The sequence below is a fragment of the Dasypus novemcinctus genome, chromosome 3 (assembly GCF_030445035.2).
Source record: "Dasypus novemcinctus isolate mDasNov1 chromosome 3, mDasNov1.1.hap2, whole genome shotgun sequence".
NCBI classification, from domain to species: Eukaryota; Metazoa; Chordata; class Mammalia; order Cingulata; family Dasypodidae; genus Dasypus; species Dasypus novemcinctus.
In genome coordinates this window covers 46,578,525-46,596,717 of record NC_080675.1, presented here as the reverse complement: position 1 = coordinate 46,596,717, position 18,193 = coordinate 46,578,525, and the positions used below count along the sequence as shown (strand labels likewise).

The 18,193-nt window shown below is 39.1% G+C and overlaps 1 protein-coding gene across 1 annotated transcript in view; it reads right to left on the bottom strand.

The window, feature by feature from the left end:
* The window catches only part of SGPP1 (sphingosine-1-phosphate phosphatase 1), a 79,579-nt gene extending 64,024 nt beyond the window's left edge, over positions 1-15,555 (bottom strand). Inside the window, exon 1 of the mRNA XM_004477260.5 lies at positions 14,444-15,555. Coding sequence (XP_004477317.2) covers positions 14,444-15,142 — 699 coding nt within the window. The 5' untranslated portion in view covers positions 15,143-15,555. The remainder of the gene's footprint in view (positions 1-14,443) is intronic.
* Positions 15,556-18,193: the final 2,638 nt, after the last annotated feature.

Genomic DNA, 18,193 nt, shown 5'->3' with positions numbered 1-18,193 from the left:
CTGGTCTCTCCACAACATCAGCTGTAGACTATCAGGTTTCTCTCTTCCCTGAGCCTCTGCCATGTCTTTGGAGCCTTCTCTATTCATCTGTGTTCTTCCCCTGTGTGTTTATTTCCCTGGGCTCCAGCATCCCAAAACTCTCTGCTCTGCCATGCTGTTTTCTCTGTAAGTCCCCACCCACCAGGGGGCAGGAACTCAACATCCTACTGATTTGGTCCAATCAAAGCCCTAATCATAATTTACTCAAGTAAAAGTGAAACCTCTGAAGTTAATACAATCTAATACACCCAGAGGAACAGACCAGTTCACAAACAATCCAATATCTACTTTTGGAATTCAGAAAAAATATCCAGCTAACTCCTCAACCTTGTCCTTTTCTCTATGAGTCGCTGCCCAAGGGTTGGTGACTCAACATCTTACTGACAGGGCCCAATCAAAGCCTTAATCATAATCTAATAAGTAAAAGTGAAACTTCTGAATCTAATATCTATTTTTGGAATTCATAAACAATACCAAACTGCTACAGTCATGTATATTACAAGTAGGAAAGCCAAAAATGGTAACATGGGAATATATAAGATAGTAAAACTTCATGTAAAACACAAATATGGGTGACATTGCATATATTACTGTTTTTACAAAATATAAATACAAATATGCTAGACAGAAGGAAAAAGAATAGCAGCTATGTACTCCAGGTGAGGCACAGAGAGATTGAAAGGTGATGAGGTTTTTTTGTTTATTTTTTGCTTATTACTATTACTGGAATAATGAAAGTGCTCTGGGAATGATTGCAGTGAAGAATGCACAAACGTGATTACCACAGATTGTATTCTTTGGATAGAATTATGCTTTATACCAATAAAATTAAAAAAAAAAAAAAGCTAATCAGCAGATTAGCTTCTACGGTCCAAGAAGTCCAATGTGATCAGACCCATCCTTAAACATTGAAGAGGGAGGAGAAGAAGAAAGAGAAAGATGTGACTAAGGAAGAATGATTAGAGAGCTATAACATTGCTGGCTTAAAAATGGAGGAAGGGGGCCATGAGCCAAGGAGGGTGTTTTCTAGAAGCTGGCAAGGAAAGAGATTTTCCTCAAAGCCTCTAGAAAGGAACATAACCCTGAGAACACATAGATATTAGCTCAGAGTGAACCAAGCCAGACTTTCTATATTATAGAACTGTAAAAGAATTTGCATTCTTAAAAAAAAAAAAAGACTGTGATGTACCCTACTGAGAAAATACATGTTTTTTTTTTCCAAACATGAGTTACAGTGGTCATGAGTTCAATATCAATGAATCACCATCTTATTTAATGAGTTCCAACTGTTTCTCAATGATATTTTCATTAAATTTGCTTAAATTTATTTTCAGAGGCTCTGTTTAAAAATGTTGCTCTAGCAATGTTCCAAAAAGTATTCATCAAATGCAATGAATGTGCCACACTGATAAAAGAGGTTGTTGATGTGGGAGGAATGGGGGTATATGAGAACCTCTTATATTTTTCAGTATAACACTTTGTGTGATCTATGTATCTTTAAAAAAAAAAAGATAATAAAGAACATTTGCTCTAAAATGTTCTGAAAGCAATAATGCTATTTCTAGATGGGGTTAAATGGGGGTAGTCTCTAAAAGACTAGTGAGAACTTCTTAGGGAATTATTGTATGAATTTAAGGAGGAAACAAATGATAAAAAGTGTCTTAAAAGAGAAACACATGTAATATAAGGTTATGTATTGACAGGGTTGATCCAAGGCTAACAGGAACCTAACCCTGTATTTTCCCCAGGGGCAATAATTCAGTATTAGTAGTGACTTTATAAAATAAAACTACTGCAAAAAACTAGGATCAACTATCAACTGTATATAACAGTTACTATGTAATTGTAGTATTAGGAAAAAATTGGAAACCTAGGGTCCTAGAATAGTCAACTTATTAAATAAACCATGCTACATTAATATATTAGAACATCATGAAAATGTGAAAAAATATATAATTCTCACTCTATATAATATAGAATGTGCTAATAAGGAGAAGCAATATAATACGGTAGTATAGTACCACTTTGGAGCCAAAATGCTTGGGTTTGAATCCAAACTCTGGAGGGAGAGTCCATGTTTAATGGTTAGAACTGTGGACTCTGAATCCAGGCTCTATCATGTATTTGCTGTGATTCTGGACAGGTTGCTTAACCTAACCTCACTTTGCCTCAGTTTTTTCTTTGGTAAACTACTAATAACACTCATAGGATAGTATGTGGATTAAAAGAGTTAAGTCCTATAAGGCATTTAAAACAAATGCATAATTTATATTCAGTAATTATTGGCTCAAAGGAAAGGGAAATCTCCACAATATATTTCTAAGAAAGAAAAGAAAGGTACTGAATGGTATAATACATTATCATTTCTATGAAAAATAAAGTATATAAATATATGTCTACAAAAGTTAAAGCTATCTCTGGGAGGGCAAACAAGATCCCTTCTAGGGAAAAGACCTGAATAGCTGTGTTACAGAGAATGAGGAAAAAATACTCTCCTCTTCATATTTTTATGGAAATTTTGAATTTTGTACCATGTATATATAGTACTTATTCAAGTAAATAAATGCAATTAATTTTAAATCAAGATTTAGTAATTAGAGGAACTTCTGGGGAATATGGCAGAGTAGGCATCTACAGGACACACTTCTCTCCCAAAAACAGCTAGTGGATAGGAGAAATTGTCTAAAACAGCAATACTGGGGCTCTAGAGGTCAGGGGAGCACTATACAGCATTCAGGAAAGGGCGAGATGGTGAGACTGAGAAGCTGCAGAGGGAAAGATGATTGAAGTGCTCCATGGCAAAGGCCAGCACCCACCCCCCACCCTTGGGTCAAGATGATTCAGGCATGGTCTGTGTGACTGGCAGCTGAAGAAGAGGGACATGGAGGCCTTCCTCCCAGGGAATAGGGAGGGCGACATGGATGAGGGCTGAGTGTGTCTTCTGATGGGTGAATATGTATGCCTGGGTACTGACTCTGAACTGTGGTTCTAGGAATCCTCGTGTCCACTGTTTCAACCCTGGTTAGAAGGGAGACAGTGGAAGGTGAAAAACCACATTCCCTCCTTAGTGCTGTGGGAAACAATTTGCCAAAGAGCACCATCTGCTGGGCAGGTCAGGAAAGTGTAGCTTCAGGGAGCTGTCAAAAAGATTTTTTTGGCATATTTCCCTCTCCCCAGGGCCATTTGGAACTGGTCTGTGCTTCCTTCATGGGTCCTTGACTTTGTTTTGATGAGCTAAATATGGGCAAATGTAAAGATCTAGAATAAGTTGAACCAAGGGTCAAAGAAGAGCCTTAACACAAAGCCAATCACCAATCAAACCCTGGGCAAGAGAAAGAAATTATCAGAGTAAATTCATCAAGATAATAAGATGCCTAGAACATCAGGGAAAAAAAAATACATACTGAGAAATAGGAAGATATGGCCCAACCAAAGGAACAATTTACAAAGCTGCAGGAGACACGAATTTGGAACAATTAATCATATATGTTCAAAAATATCTCCTAACTCAATTCGAGAAGAAGGAAAATATGGCTAAACATATATAGGATATTAAGGAGACACTGAGTGACCATGAAGAAGAATTTGGAAGCATGCAAAGAAAAACAACAGAACTTAAGGGACTGAAAGACAACATAGAAGAGATTAAAAATACACTAAAGGCGAACAACAGCAGTTTTGAACAGGCATAAGAAAGAATCAGCAAACTAGAAGATAGGACATCAGAAATTATACAGACAGAAGAATAAAGATAGATAAAAGAATGGAAAAAATTGAGCAAATTCTCAGGAAATTGAAATATAGCATGAAGTACACAAACATACACATCATGGGTGTCCCAGAAGGAGAAGAGAAGGGAAAAGGGGCAGGAATAATATTTGAGGAAATAATAGTCAAAAATGTCTAAACTTAAAAAAGACATGAATATACATATCCAAGAAGCATGACATACTCCAAACAGAATAAATATACCTTCTCCAAGACACATACTAATCAGAACTTCAAATGCCAAAGATAAAGAGAGAATTCTGAAAGCAGAAAGAGAAAAGTGATTCATCACATACAAGGGTTCTACAATACAACCAAGTGGTGATTTCTCATTAGAAGATAGTGGTATATTTAAGATACTAAAAAAAAAGAAAGAGAGAGAGAAAAACTGCCAGCCAAAAATTTGCCTGGCAAAACTATCCTTCAAAAATTAGGAGTTTTAGGGGGGTGGGGGGTATAAGGGGACCTAATATTTTTTTAATGTAACATTAAAAAAATAAAGACAAAAAAATTTAGGAGCTTTAAATATTGACAGATAAACAAACTGGAAGACTTTGTCAAAAAGAGACTTGCCCTATAAGAAATATTAAAGGGGGAAACGGACTTTGGCCCAGTGGTTAGGGCATCCGTCTACCACATGGGAGGCCCGCGGTTCAAGCCCCAGGCCTCCTTGACCCGTGTGGAGCTGGCCCATGCACAGTGCTGATGCGCGCAAGGAGTGCGGTGCCACACAGGGATGTCCCCTGCGTAGGGGAGCCCCACGCACAAGGAGTGCACCCATAAGGAGAGCCGCCCAGCGTGAAGGAGGGAGCAGCCTGCCGAGGAATGGCGCCGCCCACATGTCCTGTGCCGCTGACGACAACAGAAGCGGACAAAGAAACAAGACGCAGCAAAAAGACACAGAAAACAGACAACCGGGGGAGGGGAGGGGAATTAAATAAATAAAAATAAATCTTTAAAAAAAAAAAAAAAGAAATATTAAAGGGTGTTCAGGCTAAAAGGAAATGACAGGAGAAAGAGATTTAGAGGAGAGTATAGAAATGAAGATTAGCAGTAAAGGTAACTAAAAGGGTTAAAAAAAAGAGACCAAGATAATACATGGCATATAAAAGCCAAAGGAAAAATGGTTGAAGTAAGTAGTGCCTTTACAGTTATAAGACTGAATGTTAATGGATTAAACTCCCCAATCAAAAGATGATCTGGCAAAATGGATAGAAAAATATATAATCTATCCATAGACTGTCTAAAAGAGACTCACCTTAGACACAAAGACACAAATAGGCTGAAAGTAGAGGGCTGGAAAAGATATTCCATGTAACCAAAAAGAACTGCGGTAGCTATACTAATATTACTAATATTAGACTTTATTTTTTATTTATTTATTTTAAAGATTCTCTGTGTCTATTTGCAGCTTCTTCTTTGTCCGCTTCTGTTGTTGTCAGCGGCACAGGAATCTGTTTCCTTTTGTTGCGTCATCTTGCTGTGTCAGCTCTCTGTGTGCGCGGCACCATTCCTGGGCAGGCTGCACTTTCTTTCGTGCTGGGCGGCTCTTATTTGCACGTGGGGCTCCCCTACATGGGGGACACCCCTGCGTGGCAGGGCACTGCTTGCACGCATTAGCACTGCGCATGGGCCAGCTCCACATGGGTCAAGGAGGCCCGGGGTTTGAACCGCGGACCTCCCATGTGGTAGACAGGTGCCCTAACCACGGGGCCAAGTCCACTGCCATAAAATTAGACTTTAAATGCAAACTGCTGTAAGAGTCAAAGACACTATATATTAATAAAGGAGGCAACTAATCAAGAAGAAAAAACAATCATAAATATTTATGCACATAACCAGGGTAACCCAAAATACATGAGGCAAACACTGGAAAAACTGAAAGATGAAATACACATCTCTACAATAACATTTGGAAACTTCAATACACCACTCTCATCAATAGAAGAACATCTCGACAGAGCATCAGTAAGGAAATATAGAATTTTAATATTATGATAACTGAACTAGACCTAACAGATATATACAGAATGTTGCACCCCCAAAAGTAAGATATATATTCTTCTTAAATACTCATGGATCACTCTCTAGCATAGACCACATGCTGGCTCACAAAACAAGTCTTAATACATTTTAAAAGACTGAAATCATACAGAGCACTTTTTCTGACCATAATGGAATAAAGCTGGAAATCAATAACAGGGGGAGAACTGGAAAATTCACAAATACATGGAAGTTAAACAACAAACTCTTAAACAACCAGTGGGTCAAAGAAAAAAATTGCAAGAGAAATCAATAAATAACTCAAGATGAATGCAAATGAGAACTCGATATATAAAAACTTATGGGGGAAATGGACTTTGGCCCAGTGGTTAGGGCGTCCGTCTACCACATGGGAGGTCCGTGGTTCAAGCCCCGGGCCTCCTTGACCCGTGTGGAGCTGGCCCATGCACAGTGCTGATGCGCGCAAGGAGTGCCGTGCTACACAGGGGTGTCCCCCGCGTAGGGGAGCCCCACGCACAAGGAGTGCACCCATAAGGAGAGCCGCCCAGCGCGAAGGAGGGAGCAGCTTGCCAAGGAATGGCGCCGCCCACACTTCCCCTGCCGCTGATGACAACAGAAGCGGACAAAGAAACAAGACGCAGCAAAAAGACACAGAAAACAGACAACGGGGGGAGGGGAGGGGAATTAAATAAATAAAAATAAATCTTAAAAAAAAAAAAAAAAAAAAAAACTTATGGGATGCAGCAAAGGCAGTGCTGAGAGGGGAATTATAGCCCTAAAAGCCTACATTAAAAAAGAAGTAAGATCTAAGATCAAAAATCTAACTGCACAACTGGAGGAATTAGAAAAAGAACAGCAAACTAATTCCAAAGCAAGCAGAAAAAAAGAAATAACAAAGATTACAGCAAAATTAAATGAAATTGAGAATTTAAAAAATACAACAGAATAAACAAAACCAAAAAATGGTTCTTCAAAGAGATTAATAAAATTGACAAATTCTTAGACTGACAAAGAAAAAAAATAGAGAAGATACAAATAAAATCAGAAATGAGAGAGGGGACTTCACTACTGTCCCACAGAAATTAACAGGATACTATGAACAACTATATGCCAACAAATTAGAAAACTAAGATGAAATGGAAAATTCCTAGAAACACACTAACAACCTACACTGACTTTGGAAGAAATAGAAGACCTCAACAGGCCATTTTCTAGTAAGGAGATTGAATCAGTCATCAAAAACCTACCAACAAAGAAAAGCCCAGGACCAGAGGGCTTAATACGTGAATTTTACCCATCTCTCCAGGAAAATTAATACTAATCCTGCTCAAATTCTTCCAAAAAATTGAAGAGGAGGGAACACTACCTAACTCATTCTATGAAGCCAACATTATCCTAATACCAAACTCAGATTAAGATACTACTAGCAAAGAAAATTACAGATCAATTTCTTTTACTAATATAGATGCAAAAATCCTCAACAAAATATTTGCAAATCAAGTCCAATAACACATTAAAAGAATTATACACCATGATCAAGTTGGTTTTATCCCATGCATGCAAGGCTGGTTCAACACAAGAAAACCAATTAATGTAAAACACCACATTTTAACAAATTGAAGGGGAAAAAAACACATGACCATTTCGATTGACAAAGAAAAGGCATTTGACAAAATCTAGCACCCTTTCTTGTTAAAAACACTTTAACAGACAGGAATAGAAGGAAACTTCCTCAGCATGATTAAGGGACTATATGAAAACACACAGCTATATCATATTCAATGGTAAAAGACTGAAAGCTTTCCCTCTAAGACCTGGAACAAGACAAGGAGGCCCACTGTCACCACTGTTACTCAAGATTGTGCTGGAGAGTCTAGCTCAGCAGTTCTTAACAAGGGGTCCATGGACTGGAAGACTGAATTTCATTAAGATGTCAATTCTACCCAAATTGATTTACACATTCAATGCAATCTCAATCAAATTACCAACGGCTCTGCAAAAATGGAAAAGCTAATTATCAAATTTATTTAAGGGTAAGGGCCCCTTAATAGCCAAAAATACCCTGAAAAAGGAGGTTACAGGACTCACACTTCCTGACCTTAAAGCATATTACCAACCTATAGTGGTCAGAACAGCACGGTATTCACATAAATAGAGATATATTAACCAATGGAATCCAATTTAGAGTTCAGAAATAGAATCTCACAGCCTTGACAAAGCTGCCAAGGCCAACTAACAGGGACAGAATTTCTTCAACAAATGGTGCTGGAAAACCTGGATATCCATATCCAAAAGAATAACAGAGAACTCCTATCTTAAACCTTACAAAAAATTAACTGAACATGGATCAAAAACCTAAATATAAGGCCTGGGACCAAAAGACTCCTAGAAGAAAATGTAGGAAAGCATTCTCGAGATCTTGTGGTATGCAATAGTTTCTCAGACTGCATATCCAAAGCACAAGCAGTGAAAGAAAGAGAAAAAAAAATAGATAAATGGGACCTCCTCAAAATTAAATGCTTCTGAGTTTCAAAGGACTTACCAAGAAAGTGAAAAGGCAGCCTATGCAATGGTAGAAAATATTTGGAAACCCCATATCCAATAAGGGTTTAATATGCAAAACATATATGGAAATCATGTAACTCAATAAAAAGCCAATCAACCCAACTTAAAAACAGGCAAAAGACTTGAATAGACGTTTTTCCAAAGACAGAATACAAATGGCTAAAAAGCTCATGAAAAGATGCTCAGTGTCATTATCTACTAGGTAAATGCAAATCAAAATCACAATGAGATATCATTTCACACCTACAGAATGGGCATATTTAAAAAAGAGAAAACTACAAGTGTTGGAAAGGATGCGAAAAAAGAGGAACATTCATTCACAGTTGGTCAAAACATAAAATGATGCAGCAGCTGTGCTTGAAGACAGGTTAGCGTTTCTCAGGAAGCTATGATTAAATTGCCATATGGTCCGGCAATCCCACTACTAGGCATATATCCAGAACAAATGAAAGCAGGGATGTAAACTGACATTTGCACATGACGATATTCATAGCAGCATTATTCACAATTGCCAAGCAAACCAAGTGTCCAACAACCACTGAATGGATAAACGAAAGTTGTATATCCATACAATGGAATATTATTCAGCTGTAAGAATGAAGTTCTGAAGCATGCAACAACATGGATGAACCTGGAGAACATTATGTTGAATAAAAGAAGCCAGAAACAAAAGGACAAATATTGTATGATCTGAATAATAAAAAGTAAATACATGAAGCAAACCCATAAAGTTAGAATCTAGAATACAGGTTACCAGGAGATAGAATGGAGGTAGAGAATGGGGAACTGATGCTTAATCTGTGCAGAATTCCTATTTAGGTTGATTGTAAATGTTTGTAAATGGACAGAGGTGATGGTAGCACAAAGGTAGAAATTTTGGATCATGTGCATAAATTGAAGGAAAGATAGAGGATAAAATATGGGGTTGTATAACATAGTAAATCCTATGGTGGATGATAACTGATGAATATTACAAATATAAGAATGTTCTTTCATGAACTATAACAAATGTACATCACTATTACAAGGTGTTATTAACAGGGTGGTATATGGGAGAAATTACACCTAATGTAAACTATGGAGTATAGTTAACATACTATTTTAATATTCATCAGTTGTAAGAAAGGTACCACACCAATGCAAAGTGTCAACAATAGTAGGTTATATGAGAATGTTATATTTTTAATGACTTTTATGTAAATCCACAACTTCTTAATTTAAAAAATTAACAATAGTTTAAAAAACATTATGCTAGGGAAACGGACTTTGGCCCAGTGGTTAGGGCATCCGTCTACCATATGGGAGGTCCGTGGTTCAAACCCCGGGCTTCCTTGACCCATGTGGAGCTGGCCCATGCGCAGCGCTGATGCGCGCAAGGAGTGCCCTGCCACGCAGGGGTGTCCCCCGCGTGGGGGAGCCCCACGCGCAAGGAGTGCGCCCATGAGGAAAGCTGCCCAGCGCGAAAAGAAAGAGCAGCCTGCCCAGGAATGGTGCCGCCCACACTAAGCGGACAAAGAAACAAGACGCAGCAAATAGACACCAAGAACAGACAACCAGGGGAGGGGGGGAAATTAAATAAATAAATAAATCTTTAAAAAAAAAAAAAACATTATGCTAAGTGAAAGAAGTCAGACACAAAGTACTACATATAGTACGGATTCCAGTTGTATGAAAGGTAACTATAAATAAACCTATAGAGACAGAATTAGATTAGTGGTTATTCAGGGCTAGGGACCGATAGAGGGAATGAGAGATAATTACTAAAGGGGTATGGGGTTTTTCTTTTTGGAATAATGAAAATGTTCTAAAATTGATTGTGGTGATGAATGCACAACACTGTGATTATTCTGAAAGACACCAATTGTACACTTTGGATAGATTGTATGGTATATGAATATATCTCAATAAAACTGCTTAACAAAAAGAATTAGTAATAGGCAGTAATAAAATCAGGAAAATGTCCACTTCAAATTATCTTGCTAGGTAAAAAATAAATCAAGTACAATCCTATTCAATTTTTTAAAAAACTGTGTTTCTTCTAAGAATTACCACAATCAACTTCTTCCCTTGGCTCTTGAAGCCTCTTCTGGTCTTTACCATTTTTTAACCTATTTTTGTAACACTTATTTTTGTCTTTCTTCCTTTAACATTTTCATGACCTCACAGTTATCTTCCTTTTACTCTTTATTTTAATAGATTTATCTTATGTGCTTTTCCAAAGCTGTTACTATATTTACTGAATTTTATAATCCATTTATATATATATTTAGAAGATAGAGAAAAAGGAAGTTTAATCAAATCAGCATTTGATTTTCATCCAACATCTTATTATCAGTCCAAAACACAAGTATTTGTGGATATTGCATATATATATGCACACACACAACTGTTTCATTTTCTCAAAGTATATATATAAGAATATATATACATATACACTTATTTATGTATATATACTTATATATATTTATGTATTTAATCATATTCATAAGTATATATGTATTTAATCACATTATAAATATGATTGTACCTTAACATACAATCATAATCTTCCGTTTTGTACATACTGTTGCAAAGATTCTTTAAATATCACACACAAAGAGTGATTTGAGAAGTTTTCTCTATTAAGTTCCTGAGTCAGTCCAGGAACTTAAATCCAGCTTCTGTCACTTACAGAGTAAGTTATTTAACCTCCCTGTACCTCAGTTTCCTCATCTGTAAACTGGTATTAATGGTAAGACCAAACACGGAGGTGTTATAGTCAACTAAATGAGGCAATAGGTACAGATCTGAACAATATCTGAACCATAGCAAGAGCTTAATAAATTTATTAATAAGGATGATGACTATTACTATATTATTATTATTATAAAAAGCAGTGAAAGTATGTGGACAAGTTGGGAATGAGTATGGTTAATTCTAGAAATCATTTTTTAAAAAATGAAATTTGTCTAATATCTCCTTAATCATTAAATTAAGGATATTAGAATTGATTATATGTCATATTATTTTAAAATAAAGAATTTTTATTTCTGGAAAGAACATGCAAATATAATTACAAAAGTAGTGCTTTATTTTTTATTTTATATTATTCTTCAAAGACTGTTTTTAATATTTATGCCCCTTGTTTCTTAATTTTTTTCCATTCAGGCTACAAAAAAATCTCATAATATAAGAACAATGAACACTACCCTAGCCAAAAGATCTCAAGTTATTTAATCCCTTGAGAAATGCCATAATATTTTCTATCTTATATTCACCATAATAACTTTAAATTTTTCCAATATCAAATAACTTCTTGGAGCTGTACTGTTCCAATCTCCCTTTTGTATCCTAACATACCTTAAAAAGACTCGAAGATTGGAACTGGAAAAGAACTAAGACAGCAATCTTGGACAAATATAAAATAGAACCTCTGGATCGAGATTTAATTTTACTGGAAGGGGTTGAAAAAGGTATATTTCTTATTTTAAATCCTTGGGGGGAAATACTTCAGTAAAATACAATGCCCTCACTTATCTAACGGATCAGAAAAACTCTGGGAGTAAGGTGCAGAAATGCTACTTTTAACAAGTCCCCAGATAAAATTTTGCTACCCTGTTGTTTTAAGAACTGAGGAATACTGAAAACACAAAGAGTTAATTTAAAAAGGCGTCTCTTGAGCAAATTTCAAGTAGGGCAGAAGCATGAAGTTGTGGGGAGTAAAGCAGTTATTGCAAGCCAAACAGATGGGATGTGAGATAACTCAAGTTTTGAGAGATGTTACAGCAACCTTAGCACAAAGAAGTAACTATGCCTGTCCAGAATAAGCAGTAGAAACACAGCCAAGGGACAGAACGTTCACCCAAACGGCTGTTACTTACAAAAACACCAGGTCTTCATTGTTTTCATTCTTACCCTAGTTTCTAAAAGTTTTTTCATTACCCACCCTGGAAATACAAGGACCCCTCTTCATAAATACACAAACTAACTGACAGAGAAGAGCACTAAAATGACTCAAGGAGAGGAAGGTACTTTTGTTTTCAATTAATGATGAGGACAAAAAAAAAAAGGTATAAAAGTTAGTTTGGTTCATGTACTGGATTTTTGTAGTCAAATATAAAGATAAAACTTTCATCTAAGGAAGTCTTTAAAACATCTAACGAAAAAAATAATGATTGAAATGTATATGTTTTTATGGATAAAATGTAAAATAAGAAATTTAAGCTACTTTTACAAGTTAATTCTAATGTAATTGGTCAGTTTCCACATCTATAAAATGAAAGTTCAAGGCTAGATGATTTCTAAAGTCCTATCTAGCCCAAATTCTAAAATTGTATGATATACAAATTCCCCAAACTTTGAATTAAATACATTAGGTTATTTAAAAAAAAACACTATAATTTAAGCTTATTCTGATAATTCAAATAACCCAAAATGTTAAAATATTGATAGCTGTATCTGGTAAACAATTCAGCAGTACTGTTTTCAGACTTCCTGGTTAGCATGCACTTTGAATAAGAGCAAAAATAACTATTTTCCCTTACTTGGACTGCTAATAACAGCATGAAACACTGAGGAGGAGTTAGTTATAAAAGACCATATAGTTACAGAATCCTGAGTGTATCATGAAAATAAGATATTAATCAGTAATTGTCATGCCAAATGTAATTCATTGACAATCTTAAATTCTGAAATGTTTAAATTTAACTAAAAATATCAAGATATTATTTATCATGCAAAATAGGTGACACTACTTTACAATCTCAATATCACTGTACAGTCCTCTGAAACACTTTTTATGGTACTCTTCTTCCCTAGTAATTCTGACAGTCTTACTATGTGCATTACATATTTTCCATTTTACAATAAGATAAATGTACTCTACAGAAGTACCCATGGGAACAAAGATTTTATCTATACAGAAATTTAATCTAGGATAAGGAAGCTTATCATAACGTAGTTTTACATCAAAAGTGAATTTCTGAACATAAGATGATTTTGTACAGTGAAGGAAAAAAAAAGGTATGATTCCTAAGAAAGATTCTCTATAACTTTGTTAAGGGGCTGGTTTGCAGGATCAATAAATCTCTTTACAATTTAAAGGCAGATATAGCAAAAAAGGCAGTTTAAGAATAAATTTTGCTTCTGTATGGAAGTGAATTAGTTTTAAACCCAAGTAATACTTATGGACCATGGAAAACTAAAAAAAAAAAAAAGAGGCCAAAAGAAGTAATCAAAACATAAACCACTCTTAATAACTCATCCCTGAATGTGAGTGTCAGAATGACCCTGCTGTCATACTTGCCATATTTACAAAACTTACTAATCTGATCAAGAACCTTATCTTTAAGAATAACTTTAAACTCATGCATTTTTTCCAGTCAATGCAAGAATTCTAGAGTAGGTCAGCAATTGATACTACAGATAAAAGATAAACTTTGTCTTCCAGCAAATTAGCAACTAGCAAAACCACTCCTGAAAGAGGAGGACCCAGAGTGTTTGTTACTAGGGTAGAATGTGCTCCATTAACTTCCGAACCGGTGGCTTTCATTTAAAATTATTTGCTTCATGGCCTGGAACTAACAAGATCGTTTTGGAATAAACGAAGATTTGGTAAACACTGACTCACAGTAAAGCTAACGACGTAACCTGCATCTGATGCTGAATCAATGTTGGGGATGGCAGTAGAGTCACAATGTCCGAGAGATTTAAAGATTAATTATAGGGAAAATTCAATTCCACTGTGCATCACAGGAATTAAAAGTTTAAAAGTCAACCAAAGACCAATGATTAAACATTATTCTACAAAACTTGTTTCCTTTGGGTTCTAAGATAGGCACTGCTACTAAAATATAGTTTGACAGCTGAAATACCGTCTGACAGGTTTTCCCTGGACGTTTAATTTTTTGAAACCTAGAAAGGGCCTGTTTGTGGGCACCGTGGAAATCTGTGGAAAGAAAGGTTTGGGATGGGAACGGCCAAATGAGAAATACTGTAGAGAGCAAGGGGAACTCCGAGTTTGTTAGCCCAGCCTTCACGTGGGCGTCTCCTCGCACAGGCCGAGAGGGGTGAAAACAGGAAACCTTACCTGCCAGCGGCCGTAAGTTAGGAGGATCATGGCAATGGGGATGGCGGTGCCGGACATGGCATGGGTGGAGGGCATGCTGTACTCGGAGTTGTAGAAGACCTCCAACTTGACCACGGGCGGCGAAGCGGGTCGCGGCCAGCGGATGATGTCCTTGGTGCACTGGCCCAGGTACATAACCAACACCCAGATGATCACGAGCCTCCGGCCCACGAGGGCGTCCAGGTTCCAGAACCAGAAGGGGAAGAAAGTGATGTAAAAGAGTTCGTTGCCCAGTTCGGTGCCGAAGCTGAACAGGTAGTAGAGAGGCCAGTTGCTGACGCCAGCCAGCTCGCCTACCTCTCCGGTCAGCGAGTTGCGGCGCAGAGCGCTGGCGACCCGCGGCTGGGCTGGGCCCAGCTCGGCCGCCAGCCCGTTCCGCACGCCGTTGGGGGCGCCGTCGCTGCCTGGCTTGACCAGGCACTGATTGCGGTCGCCCCCGGGAGGCTGGGGGTCCCCGGACGGCCCGGGCTGCCGCCCTCGCCGCCGGGGATCGCCGGGTAAGGGCACCTCCGCCGCTACCTCATCCTCCCTAGGGCCGGCGGGGACCGCGGCGGAGGGACTCCGCAGCGCTTCCACCCCGCACAGCCGCTGGAAACTGGCCACTTTCTGCGGTTCCTGCAGGCGGCCAGCTAGCCGAGCCAGACGTTGTCTCAGCGACATAACGGGACGCGTGCGGCCGGCGGACAAGAAAACGGTGGCGGGTGGGCGACAGAGCGGGCCCGCCACGCGCGCCCGAGCAGCGGCAGCCGCACTCCTCTCGACCCGCTGGCCTCGGCGGGGCGACCGCGCCACAGGCCGCAGCAGCCGTCGCTCGCTCACGTCGCGCGCTCGCGTATCCCCCCCCTCTCCGCCCCCGCGCGCGTACCGCCCTCACGGCGCGCTCGCGCCAGGCCGCCGCGCAACCCCCTCGCGCTAGCGCGCGCCCCGCCCTGCTGCTGGGGGCGGGGGCACCGCGGCGAGAGGCCTGGCGCACACAGGGCGTGAGACCGCGGCTGGACGCTTCCTCCGCCTGCTCGTGTCGGTGAGGTTGTCCCTGAGACCAGCGGGGCGTCGTCCGCTTCTCGGTGCGGGACGTTGACTTGGAGAGGCCACGATCCTGGTGCCAGCTTCGGCGGTGCCAGTGCCAAGAACCCGGACATCCTGCTGGCACGGAATCAAATGGTAATGATGAATGGATGCGAAATAACCACCATGCCCCCTGAATTGTTAGACTCAAGTAATCACGAGTAATCTCAGAGTGCGTCCGACGGTTGGTGTCCGGAAAGTCACGTACCTTTGACCAGGGGTGGCAAGACTAGATGTAGACCCCAGGATACAGCAAGGATATATGATTAGTAAAACTAACAGCTCTAGTACACAAAAGAAAAGTCAGTCACCTACAAGTTCAAACTACTGTATCAATGATCAAATATTGTGGAATAAATTAAGGAATCGGACAGTTACTCTTGACTTACATGTAGAATTTCCTTTTAATAAATTTAAATTCCTAGAGAGTTTACACAGATGAAATGTAATTGGTGTCTTGAATGCAGCATGTAGATTTTTTAGTTTGATAGGGCTGATTTAGAGGCTTAACTAACATGAGTGAACCTTACGACACCATGATGAGTAAAACAAGCCAGACACAAAAGAACACATACTGAATCATCTCCCTGCTATGGATTATTGGAATAAGCAGTTCATACGGTCAGAAACTAGAATACAGGTTACCAGAGGCTAGGGTGGAGATAGGCAATGGGGAGTTAATGCATAATTAACTTAATTGGGGTGATGGAAATGACTTGATAATGGATGGTGCTGAAGGTAGCATAACATTGTGATTTTAATTAACCCCATTCAATTATGTTGCTAAGAGAGGAAATCTTAGGTTATATATGTTAAAAAATTTTTTTAATTTTTTAAAAAATTTCATTAATATTCTCCCATCAATTATAACAAAAGTACCACACCAAAGCGAAGTGTTAATAATAGGGAAAACTATGTGTGTGTGTGAGGGGGGTGAGTATATGGGGACTCTGTATTTTCCGCATGATTTTTCTGTAAACCTACACTTTTGCTAATAAAAAAAATTTTTTTTTAAATAGCTAAAAGGGTTCGTGAGAGGAAGAAGAGATAAAGTTAGACCTAATTATGGGAAGATTTTAAAACTATGCTAAGGAATTTGGAGTCAATAGAGAGTCAGAAACGTAAATGAATGCTGGGATTGTAGTAGTCATCTTTAGGAAGATAAATTTGCTAGCAATATGAAAAATAAAATAAAATTGAGGCTTAGGAAACTAGTAATAGTTATGGGTAGGGACATGGACTTGGCCCAATGGGTAGGGTGTCTGCCTACCACATGGGAGGTCGGCAGTTCAAACCCCCAGCCTCCATAACCCACGTGGAGCTGGCCCATGCAAAGGGCTGATGCGCGCAAGAAGTGCTGTGCCATGCAGGGGTGTCCCCAGCATAGGGGAGCCCCACGCACAAGGAGTACTCCCTGTAAGGAGAGCCGTCCAGCGCGAAAGAAAGTGCAGCCTGCCCAGGAATGGAGCCACACACACACAGAGAGCTGACACAACAAGATGACGCAACAAAAGGAAACACAGATTCCTGGTGCCGCTGATAAGGATAGAAGCGGTCACAGAAGAACATACAGTGAATGGACACAGAAAACAGACAACAGGGGGGATTGGGGGGGAAGGGGAGAGAAATAAATTAAAAAAAAAAGTTATGGGTAGGGGTATGTTGCAAGAGCAGTGACAATGGAAAGGAAGGCAGCGGCAGAGTTAAGATGTTCAGATATAACCTACATTTAGAATACAATAATATAAAATCAGCTTAAGAAATTCGATATTCAGGGGATTCGAATCTCTGGACTGATAATATGACACCCAGGCCCAGAGCCTCAACAGACTTCAGCTCCTACACTTTGATTTATTGGACTTACTCCACTCAGCTAACATGGAGTTGAAGAAGGTCAACCACCACAACATGGAGCCTAGAGTGTCTACAACTGGAAGCGGGAGGAGTGCATCCAGTACCCATATGGAATCTAAGCCCTCACTTGACATAGATGTGCAATGGACACAACCAATCCAGTGTCCACAGAGAAAATGTGGAATGGGTGTGGGAACGGTAGCCATGGTGGCTGCTGGGTGTGGGGAACGGGAGGAAGAGATGAGATGTGGAGGCGTTTTCGGGAGGTGGAGTTGTCCTGGATAGTGCTTCACGGACAATTACGGGACATTATAGATCCCCCCAGGGCCCACTGGATGGAACATGAGAGAGTCTGGGCTATGATGTGGACCATTGACTATGGGGTGCAGTGATGCTCAGAGATGAACTTACCAGGTGCAATGGATGTGTCATGATGATGGGAGAGAGTGTTGCTGTGGGGGGAGTGGGGGGCGGGGGCGGTGGGGTTGAATGGGACCTCATATTTTTCATAATGTAATTTTAAAAAATAAATAAATAATTTTTTAAAAAAAAGAAAAAAAAGAAATTCGATATTCAAAGATTGAAAAGAAGAAACAGGCATTGCTTTATACTCAGATTCTTAACTGAGAACTTTTTTAAGTTTAATTTTTTTAATTTTTTTTTTTAAGGTTTATTTCTCTCCCCTTCCCCAAGTTGTCTGCTCTCTGTCCATTCGCTGTGTGTTCTTCTGTGTCTGCTTGCTTATCAGGTGGCACTGGGAATCTGTGTCTCTTTTTGTTGCTGCTGTGTCAG